The sequence below is a fragment of the Schistosoma mansoni genome, chromosome 5, assembly GCF_000237925.1.
Source record: "Schistosoma mansoni strain Puerto Rico chromosome 5, complete genome".
In the NCBI taxonomy this organism is placed as follows: Eukaryota; Metazoa; Platyhelminthes; class Trematoda; order Strigeidida; family Schistosomatidae; genus Schistosoma; species Schistosoma mansoni.
Window position 1 is genome coordinate 1,351,774 of NC_031499.1, and position 11,978 is coordinate 1,363,751.

Sequence of the window (11,978 nt, forward strand, 5' to 3'; positions counted from 1 at the left end):
AAATATTTCTTATGTTTTACTTGATGGATGCAGACAATGATTTTCAATAATATCATGAATGATACAAGAAATTTAAACTAGGATTAAATAGAAGGGAGACAATTTAATACTCAAAGGCTTTTGTAACCTGAGAGAATCTAAACTTTAAAGGTTACGTAAGGAGAAGTCACGTAACTAAATAGGATTTAAACAGAAACATAGTAGAATGTTTGGCATTGTAATTTTGTCAATTTCTAGCTTTTATTTACAGGTTATCTCAATTTCAAACTAATATGATTGCTAGTTATAATTGAATCTTTCATTATTAAGTGTAAATACATCTAAACTATTTACTAAATCATTGATTCATTTAATTTCACTTTCATATTCTGTTATAAACGTTTCTAGAGCATAAAATACCTCCAGGCCAGATAAAGACTAATCATTCACTAAAAATGATAGAAAAAATGGATAAAAAGGATCATCAAAAGGCCTTAAATGGATCAACTTGTTAGGGAAATTCATGTCAAACCGTAGGAATACAAAGATCGGTATTCTAATCAATATCAATTGTGTCATCTACATTATTTTTATCACTGTAACAATATTGTTCCTCACTATTTATTGTTTTAATCTCTATAATGATAAAAATTACAATGAAACACCTATAAAAATGCATGAAGACACAATGGAAATGTTATAGGCTAAATTAGGGCAGGAAGAAAAGAGAAATAACGTTGTTGTTGTTTTTTCATTAGCACGACAACAACCACAACAAAAACAAAATATACGAGAATTCACATACAATTAAGATTATTCATTTCTTTACATTCCGTTACTTTAATTTATGATTAGAATAGAAAATATAAAGTGATTATATTCAATGAGTTTTCTTTTTATTACTGAACAGAAACAACAGATTTTTATAAAGAATATAGAATTACAATTAAGTTGTGTGCCTCTTTTATCTGGTGGAATATACATGCAGATATTGTGTAATCAGTCAGTTTTGTAATTTTCTAAACAGGAGTAACAATTACAACATTGATAATTATGATAGACAACAATTTAATCATCTGAGTTGTTCATACTGCCAAATACTCATTTTGTCTTTTTCCAATCTCTCTCTTAGCTGGAGAATAGAACCTTCTGTATGTGAGAATTGGAGGCTTTTGGCGTTGATGATGTTGATCCACAGTTTTTCTAGGCTTGACCGATAACTGCTACAGTAGGCAGTATCAGAAGGAAAGAATGTATCATATGAGCATCTTGAAATAATAAAACAGTCGAGGACATGTGATCCATCATGATTCACATTGTGTGAGTGGCACTAAACTCATTAACCGGAGTGTTTGTCACTGGAATATCTGACAAGCATCACACCGAGGCTTTTTAAAGGAATGCAATCTAAGAAGCTTGTTGACAGAAAACAATGACTCTAGAAATATATAGTTAAGGACTACGTCACATCTTACTTCTTCCAATAATGACTAACTATACCGACTTGTGAGATGTTCTGGACGACCCGAGAGACTTTTTCTATCTTGCAGTGGAATGATCACTATATGTGGTATACTGAGCAGTTAAGGTCACCCCAATAAAGTAATTCTACCTGAAGCCCAGCACTTCATTTTGTAATGTTACAGTAACAACCAATAGGTCTCACAGTGGATATCGAGCGCATATTCCACCAGTCTGTTGTTGTGCTTCAAGGTCGAAATCCATCCCGATAGTTGTAGCTTTTAGAGGGAGACTTAGTTTCCGGACCAGGAGCATATAGAATGAGGGTTCGACTATTTGGAACATCCTCTTCATTACATTAAGCTAGCCTTTAGGTGTGATACGCAGATGGTTGGAGAAAAAGTCTTCGCTGCTGATTTTCTGAGGAGTGTTGATGATCTAAAAGAAGCCAGATCGATCTATTCCTTATTATATATATTCTTCGTTTGGGTTAATTTGACCTAACCAACTGAACTATCGTCCATGTCAAACTATTGTATACGTAGCTTCGAAACTTGGAATTGATTATCACTTGTGACTTGGAAAATATGCTGCACGTTAGACTAGGTATACTTTAAACCGGAATGAAGATTAGGAAACAAAATAATGCAAGTAACATCATCTATTATAAAATGAGTACGTTAAACAACATATGTACAGTCAGTTTATTGCTTAAACAGAATCATACTGTTCAAACTATTTAAGGTATGAGTTAGCAATTGTTTATCACATTGTCTGCTCAGTAATCTTATATTGGGCATTGAAAGTGTCATGCGAACTGCTTTGTAAGGTCAGTAGTATACCGTTTTGTCTGAATTGTCCGCGCTCTATTTCACGTAGATCATGAGCTATCACTGGTGATGGGTCTTGAGGAAAGTAAACTTGGTCAAACAAACAAAGCTAACTGCAATAGACCCAATTTGTGTTTCTTTGCGCCTGTTTCGCCCGGGAGAATAATTCATCAATGCACTTTGGAGTTATGGAAAAAATCTCATCGGGGTAACGTGGATTATATTTTACTCATAAGACACATTCAGAGCTTTTCAACTTTTCAGACAAGGTGATGGTGTGTACCTATCAATTGCCTCATGACTGTACGTCGGCATTTTGTCTCACTAGGCAAAATATTGTGAACTTCCGAAAATCTTGTTCAGTTTTCTCACTGAGAAAGCGGAGAGAATATACGAAAATGGCTGAGCATTTTGAGTATAATCATATACCTGCTCATTTATCTTCCATACAGGTAACTGATTTTCAGTTAATAACTACTTTTAGAACTTACACTTTAAATCAGTGTTAGACATTCACAGTGGACTGGCAGTTGTTCATTTGGCACGGGATATGATAACTCAGTTTGCATTAGTTGACTTGCGGATTAATAAGTTCCTTGGTTCTTTTGGTCGGCAAACGGTTCTCTTTAGTCCTGAATCGACTATAGGAAAAATATCACCCGATGGAACTTACTGTTTAATCAGACTCCCTTGGTCGAGAAATAGGAGGGTTTATATACTCAAGGTATGTAATCAGTTATAATCCTTAGCGTTTAGTACTTTGATTGTTGGAGATTTGTGCTGCGGTTGTTTTCACGTTATATTCCATGGACATTTCTAGTGGCTTTTCATTTTTGTATGTGAGTATACAGCACATAAAGGCCTATAACATGATAACTGTTCCGAGTATTTTTTTATGCATATTTTTGACAAATATACGTGTAAATTCTTGATAAGGGACAAGGATTAACCTAAATCAATACTTTTAAGTGGAGTCACTGTCACCTTAAACTTAGGCCCCAGGGAAATGATATCGTGTTATGTTGGATTTTAAAAAATTGAAGCTTGACGGTTGATTGTCGTTATGTTATTCATACATATAGATTTATGGTCAAGGTATAAACAGCAAACTTATAATTACCATCTGTTAACTGCGAAAACTAGAGACTTGCAAATACTGACGGTCATATAGTGTACTTAGTGAATATTTAAGTGCCAACCAAAAATAAACAGATTCCTCTGATTAACCTAAGTTTGTCTTCCGTCTAGCAATATTACCATAAACGTGAATACTTTATAGTGCTTTGATTACAAGTTTTACTATGATGATTGCCACATGTGTATGTTTAAACTAAAGTTGTTTTGGGGATACTACCCAGTTATCCATATTACTTTCAGGTTATTTCATTACGATATTCACTTCTGTATATTATTTAATACTTAGAACATTCATCCTACTATTGTCCCCAACTCCGTTATTTATTTGGGAATGGAGAATAGTTGTATAGCTGATGAGTAGCATGCAAAGTGATATAAATAGTTTGTTAGGAATCAAGAAACTATCAGCTACCGGTCATTCAAGCTCAAATATAGTAGATTAAAAGTTAAGTGAAACGTTAGAAACGGTAATGTTCCACATTTCTACCTATAGAACATATGTTAACATATCTTAAGGACTCTTAGAGTGTTATTGTTTTACATGTCCAACATAGCCTTTACAAATGTGGTCCGTACATGTAACAATGGTCACTTATAATTCCTGCATGCTAATCTTTTTAATTTTTTGACGAAGTAACAAACCATGTGAATATGCTTAGAATTTGGAATAGATGGAACTATACAGGATTAGGATTTTTCGTTCCTTCAAAATCATTTCAGGGCGATAGAAATACCTTTATCCATGCCTAAAACAAACATCCAATGATGATTTTTGAATGCGTTTGCAAAGGAGACTCCTATAATGGAATTTTATTTGAAAATAACGCCCCTGTATGTGGCTTAAGTGCTAAATGAACGGTTTACATATAGTGAAACTCATCTGTTCGGGTGTGCAACTACTGCTTATCATTCTTCCTTGTATTTGTTTTCGAAAAACGTGGGAATCATTATTTTTCATGATTCTTCATTAACCGTTCATTTACTGAAGCATAATAGCTGGTAAGTGCCGTTTATCCCAACATATTTTTAGGTTTCATTTAATGAGTACCATTCTGTCAAGTACTTTCTGAAACCAACAGAAAATATCCAACTTTTTAAAGATGAGATGCTGATTAGTTTTGGGTTTAGTAGCTTATTTAATGATACTAATATTTGAGTTCTGTCCAAATATTAGAAGAAACTTATATTAAGTGCGATATATGTATGGTTTGGCTGTTTTACAGTAGAGTATCTCGGTTGTGATGTTTTTTTTCAGAGTTTAGGCTGTTAAAGTTTTCTTACAAGTCAAGTCAGCCACTCTTCTCTTTTTATACTAATTCAAGAATGAACTATTTATTAAGACGTATATGGATTTTATCTCTGGTATCACCTTATGTAAATACGTTGCGTCTCATGACGTTTAAAGAAGGATTTAATGCTAAATGAGCTGTTTGTTATCTGCAACTGTTTTATAAACATTGGCTCTATTTCATGTAGTTTTGGAACGAGCTCGAAATTCTTCTTTTCACATAAAACTAAACCAAGATGAAAGTTTTTTTATATGGTTTATTAATAAGACATTCATTCGGTATTATGCATTTGTAAAGGGTTTGATTTTTAGCCTAAAGAAATTTTAAAAATTTTGAATTTCTAATATGATTTTCACTGTTTTCTCACAATTATTTTCTTCTAAAACACATGAGACACTGCAGTACAGAAAATTAGTTGGCTTTGTGAATATTTTGATGAGAAAAACTGTAGAGTTCCATCGTATTATCACGCAGCTTGTGCTCTGTACTTAGATGATTATCATTATTTACTAACGACGGTATGAGTCATAGATAATAGTTTTATAGTTTTATCTGAAATGGATGAGATTAAATGATTCACTCAGGCAGATGAATTACAAGTACACAGAGAATAAAGATTAATAAACACTAAGCTTAAGCGTAGTCTTTAGTAAGGATGGTAGACCGCTTTTTGAAGTAAATGAGAGATGATTGAATGATCCATTACGTTGGACGTCTGTTCAACTCAGAGTGCAATACCGCCTGAAATAAAAGTGAAAATAACAGCCACATGTTATTCGGAGTAAAATATGATTATAGTCTATGAAACCATCATCTTCTTACCTAACATTACCAAAGAACATAAATATTTACTGTGAACTATGAGATTATAAAAGTTAGTGTTGTATAATATGTAAATGCTATCTAAAGACAGTCCTTTTCGTACAACTAGTTATTTAGTACTTGTTTAAAAGACACTTTTCTTTTTCAATGCTCTATTTCATCTGTTGATTTATCCTCCCTGAGTTGTCTTATGAAAATTTAGATCGTTATACATTTTTAAATGTTAAATGTCATCCAATATCTCCCTGAGTATTTTAAGTTAATTAGCTACAATTCATTGTAATGTGACAATAATACTATGATTATTTACTTTGTTTTTGATGTATTTTTTCATTGTCGTTTCAGCTGTACAACTTACGAAATAGTGAACTTATTTCTGAACTTCCATTAGCTAATTCTTCGAATTACGATGAATTGCCGATAAACAGTTCCCGTGTCCCATTAGGCCTATATCAGGAACATAATAGAGAGTCAAATATTCGACCGTCGTACGATATTTTATCAACATCCAACTCAGTAAATGCAAACCTTAGGGGGAATGTACAAAATGAGAATCAACTTCAACTAGGTCCAGCTCGTTCTTCTCAGGTGTTGTTTGCTTTTGATCCACGATTTGTAAATTCACGCATAGCAATAACTAACGTGGACTTTCCACACGGACCAAACTCTCACAAATTGTCTTCCAACTGGGTCCCAGGAATACAAGCTACTATAAGTTTGGTAAAACTTCCAACATGGGAGTGTTTAACATCAACTAACAAACTTTGTTCTTGGTCTCCTTCAAATCGCCACGGTTCACCTCTTATAAACAATACTACTTGTAGAGAACCAACAAGACGAAGACGATCATCAGATGCTAACCATGTAGGAGGCTTACCCAGTTCGAACTCATTCAATCATGTTTTTCCACATATTATGAACATATTTTATTCAAGAGATGGTTATTTCTTATTTACAATCACCACAGAGTCTCGTACCTGTCGATGTTCTTCCATCGGTAACATTAATCATTCTGTGAATTCTTCATTATCAGATGTATCAGGTTACTCAGATGATATTTACAATCCCTTAAGTTCAGGTCGATCAACAAACAACGGAGCTGAAATCGGTCGAACCCAGCAGAAGACCTTGGTTTCAACACAGTGTACTGAACCAAATACACGTTACAATTCAAAAACTAATAATACATCCCCAATGTTGGCTCCCACATTGCCTGGTTGCACCACTTTATGGATTACTATTTTCAATTCTGATACATTAGAAAGGTTAAGAATTTTGAGATTTGATCGATCAGTATGCCCAATTCACACATGTCCTACCAATTACTTACCAGTAATGAGCCGTTGTGGATCAAGGATAGCTTTAATTACACGACAAGCAGTGGGATATTATAATAGTACTAGTAATCAGAACGCCAGTAATAATTCACGTGAATACTTGTTTTCCAGCTGTAAGACTCTTCCTGTATCTTTAAGGCACTCCGTCCCATCTGTAAGCGTAGAAAGCTGTTCTAATTCACAGTGGGTGAATAACAAAGGTGCTAGTCAAGAAAACAGCAAAGAAATTTCAACAAAAAGAGTAAGTCGACTATTATTGTTTCGTTACTATTGTTGCTGTTTTCACATTTTCACTAATAAGTAGATACATTTATCACCTGAGTCTCATAGCCGCAGCGTCTTATGCGAAGTGTAACTAATTTGTAGTAACATAAGATCTATGTGTAAAATGATTTCTTCGTATTTCTAAAGTATAATTTTTTTTAACGTGTTTGTAATTATCTGTCTACTCTATTAGTCTATACTTTATCCTCCAAAATGTTCTATGGTGGTTGATCCTTATTAATCTGCTTAAAAATTATTTTTTTTAAAATCCAGTATTGCTATGATTTGTAAAACATCTAGACTTATCTCTACACCATTTTAAATTTCTTGGATGATCCATAACGGACTTTCTACCTGCGTTATTTGTTGTATAATTAAACTAGTTTTCATGTAAAAAAAGTATTGTGTTAAGTATCTTTCACACTAGTACATTTTGTTCTGTGCACCCAGGTAGAAGTGATCAGCCCTAACACTAGCTCACTCACATATAGAGTTCCTACTTAGGCCTGAGGCAATAATAATGATTAGTGACTGTAGATGTTGAATGACATAGCTCATAAGTAATGACAAGTAGGAAGTAGCACTCGTACCCTGTCTTCTTGGGTTTCTATCCTTTCATTTCATTTATTTTTTCCAAACTGTATGTATGATTAAATTTAATTCATACCATTCTCATTTATCGCTATTCTGTGTTCCATTGCGTAACTACATAGTTGCTTAATTTTAGCCTTACAGTCTTTTACTATTAGAATGATCGGAGTTCTAGAAACGTCTCTTGAATTTTATAAATAGTTTAAACATTTCATTCGTCCTTTTCAACTCTATCTGAATATTTACTGTACCATACTAATATGTTCGTACACCGAATTCCGAGCAACTTCTATAAACATGTTAGACCTTAATTAAAATTTTAATTTCAGGTTGTAAGTTAGTTGAATGGGAAACGAAATGGAGTAAAATCAGTTCGTGTTATTCGACTGATAGAATTTTCTCTCTTATTCTTCTTAAATTGATTAAACAAACTGTGTATGAAATATTCTTGGTGGTTTCTTGTAGTTGATAAGCGTATTCACAATCAATTAAATTTTATTTATGTGATTTCCAAGAATAAAGTTAAACTACATTTATCTATTAGGCATTAATGTTATCTGCATTAGTTGTAGTATTGCGGGGAAATAATACTTTGTTGGGCTATGTTACACCCACAGGGAACAAGTCAGTAACTGCTTATTTTGTTACTTTTTAAGTTTTAATATTCTTTCCCTCCCCATCCTTTTTTGTCTACAATGACCAAATTGAGCTGTTTTCTTCTGTCCGTGAGTCTTTCAGTGTGTTAAATCCTTAGCCTTTCTCCGATGTCTTTGTTAGCTCATTTATACACATGTACTATTTGCTTAAACCAATCTTCTTTGATCTTTACCGGTAAATCCTGCTTGAAGGATCATCCTTTGCAGTAATTGGGACTAGAACGGAAAGCAGTTGTGGTATCCAGGTATTAATATTTATTTTTAAGACATTGTATTTCGACTTTTTTCTACGTAACTACTTTAATATTCTCATAGAAGCCCTTCTTTTTGTGTTATTTCAGACTGAATCCAAGAAGCAACAACCGTTTATATCTCCAACCTGTTTGCTTATTCAACCACGAAATCTTAATTTGAGTCATCACCTATCTACTTCATTACCATCTCCGTTGTCAAAAGTTCACTTGTCTTCCGGAAGTTCACCATTTCGACAAATGACTGGTTGTTCAAGTTTAGAGTTAAGTGTTTCTTCCTATCGTCCAATGGCTGTTTCCTTTGAATCTTCTTTTATTGGAACTCAGTGTAATTCCTCAGGTAGTTGTACTGCCGCAGTATCCACATGTACCAGTAATAGTAGTGGTGGTGTTGCCACCTCTGCCGGTACTTCAGTGATAAATTCAACGGTACAAATTGATGTGCTTCTGGTTTATCAACTACCTCCACCACCAAAACTACAAGCATTAGTGAGACAACGAATTCGTCAAGTAAGGAAACACTTCAGATCTTTCTTTGTTTAGTTAATTATATCCATCTGAGTTCGAACACAAATTACGCTGCATATTATAACTATATTTAGTACCCTGTCGAGTGAATATTTATCATATGAAGTGGATATATGAGAAAATTGTTATTTAGCTTTTAATCGTTTACAAGTGTAAGTGAATAAACGGACTGATTATAATTCCTAATGCGAAATGCTGGTGAAAAACTGATCTACCTCAACGTCTAGACTAATGTTTGTGATTGAAATAATTGAAAGTCTTAGTCACTCTACTTATCTTGTAAGGGTGTCGTTAAATCGTGGTGAGCTGAGGTCTCATAAAATATCAGCATGTATTCGGAAAGGTCATCAGTGTGGGTCACTGTAATGTAGGCGAGATATCCGTCCATCAATGAAGGGGTCAGTATACTGCACAGTTGTCCGCTATGTTTTAATTTATGTCTGAAACATGGCCTTTAAAAGTAAAGGGCATTCATGAGTTACTAGTATTTGATCAGTATTGTGTTTGAGACATTACGCCCGTATGTTAGGAGAACCCAATTAGGAATGTTGTAGTTAGATTCAGGGTATTTGGCAAAGATACCAAACCAGTGCCTACCTTGACTTGGAATATTGGAGTAAGAGTAGGTAAGAGAAAGCTGAGGTCGACTGAACCAACACATTTCATCATATTGTGAAGGCCATGTTGGTAGGTGCGGAATTCCTCCTTGAGGTCCTCGTAATAAATGTGACTAGTGTTTGAAGACGGGTTAAGGTGCCCAGAATCAAAGTAACATTTATAAATAAATCCTCCAATTACAATCCATTGGGGATATCCAACTTCAAAGTCAATGTGTAAAAATTATATATAAGGTATAGAGAAATGATAATTAAAGTCCCATGATAAATTGAGATCAGTCAATTGAGTGTTTTGTTGTTGTTGATATATGGAATATAAATTTATGAAGAGAATGGATTAATGCGAAGTTGTCAGTCATGATATCTTTTATAGTGGTAGTTATGGATGATAATCATAGCTATCTCTTTATTAAACACAAATTCATATGTTCAACTTTAAACTATACTTTTTGCAGCGGTCTGTAATACTATTTAAATGCTGAAACTGAATTAGTTGAGCAGAGGTTCAAAATTGCACTGTTTAATAGAGTTAGAAAGCACTAAGGATTTGCTTAGACAATAGGATCCTTGGCGTCAATACATCTGTTGTCAATTGTTAACAGTTATAGTTTACTGACATTAATTTTACACTCCACTTTTCATTTCAATTTTTCGGTCTAATATCTGATACTGCTCGTGGGGCAATAGCTTAGCGTTTTTTTTGAGACATCATTTTTTTCAACTCGTTGGAAGCAAATTTTAGCCTGGCTTCACATGCCTCAATATAAGCAGTCGGATAGTTACACTAACTTCGTATACACAAACATTTACATGTTATGTAAGGAGTGACAAAAAATGTTCACCAAATCCCAATGAATTTTTTATCTTATGAATTAATTGATGAATATCACTTTTCTGTCAGCTTATTTGACTTTTGTACAGTCGAGAGTTTCATTGCTTTCAGATTTAATCATGGTCTATTGGCGTGTGTATGTGACTATAGTATTTCTTTAATTTTATTTTTTTAATAGCTCTGCAAAGATGAATATCTTGAACAATTAGATCTTCCACGTAGAATTATTAGTTATTTACAATTTGAACCATCGTACAATTGTGCTGGATCATGTATTTCTCGATCGAATAGTTCTACGAGAACAGTACGAAGTGATAGTTTTGATCTGTGATACAGATTTATCCGCTTATATTTATGTATCTAGTTTATTTCTTATTATTTTGTTCAGTATTTTTTTTATTTATAAGCAACATTTAATCCCTGATTGTCATCTTTAATTTGCTGAAAATTTTACAGCTTTTTATCTTTTAATTGTTGTTATTCTCATTTTATGTATCTTGTGAACACGATGTGTTGATATTCGGAGATTGATAATTTAGATCTTGTAATCTGATTGGTGGAATTCGGTAAATTCCAGCATTGATTTTCGTAAGTTGTCTCATCAGATTTCTTAATATTCGTATTTATCTTTAACATTTGTCAATGCTAAGGTAGGTACACGGTTTTCGTAAGATTGACTTTTTCCATCAGTAGATGGGGGTGGTACTCTGAACTTATTGAGAGTGCACCAAGAAGGCAAAAATTGTATTTCCCGCATGTCAATGAGGGAAAACATCTTTAGTATTTTATACTAGGCTCCACCAAAACAATTTATACTTTAACAGTTTTACATTATATAATTATTGGTTCTTTCTTATATATATATATTCACCTGTATGTATGCAACATCATGATACTGTGCTACATCTTGTCATATAATTCTTCAATGTGATTTCATCAGATTTTCGTGCTTTTTATTGTTGATCTAAACAAAAGTTTATGTTATGCTACGATAGGTTTCAAGAACTTCAGTCAAACCATTCTGATGTATATCTATCTGCTTACATATACATATATAAATGTCAGGTTTACTTATTTGATTTATCTCTTTTAACTGGGTAAATATTATTATTCCTCTTTTCTTTCTAATCATTTCATACTAGGCATTATTTTCCTTTATTTTAAATATTACTCTAGATTGATTGGTATCTTATTTACTAAACAGAACTCATTTCGCATCATGGTAACAATTAACTATTGACTGAAATGATTGTAAAATAAATTAAATAATATTTTAATATTGTACAAACTTGTAACTGATATGATGTTCATCTTTCTTGATTCTTTTCTGTCTCTCCCTGTCTCTTTTTGATAAAGTTTTGTTCTCTGAGCTGGATGGTTTGGT

At 33.3% G+C, this 11,978-nt stretch overlaps 1 protein-coding gene across 1 annotated transcript; it reads left to right on the forward strand.

The window, feature by feature from the left end:
• Positions 1-2,668: 2,668 nt before the first annotated feature.
• Smp_173240 (putative cement precursor protein 3B variant 3) lies at positions 2,669-9,160 on the forward strand (the record flags this gene model as incomplete). The annotated part of the gene is made up of 4 exons (XM_018797581.1): positions 2,669-2,722; positions 2,755-2,889; positions 5,864-7,096; positions 8,708-9,160. 4 exons carry the CDS (start codon positions 2,669-2,671, stop codon positions 9,158-9,160), a joined length of 1,875 nt encoding a protein of 624 aa, XP_018652609.1.
• Between the last annotated feature and the right edge of the window lie 2,818 nt (positions 9,161-11,978).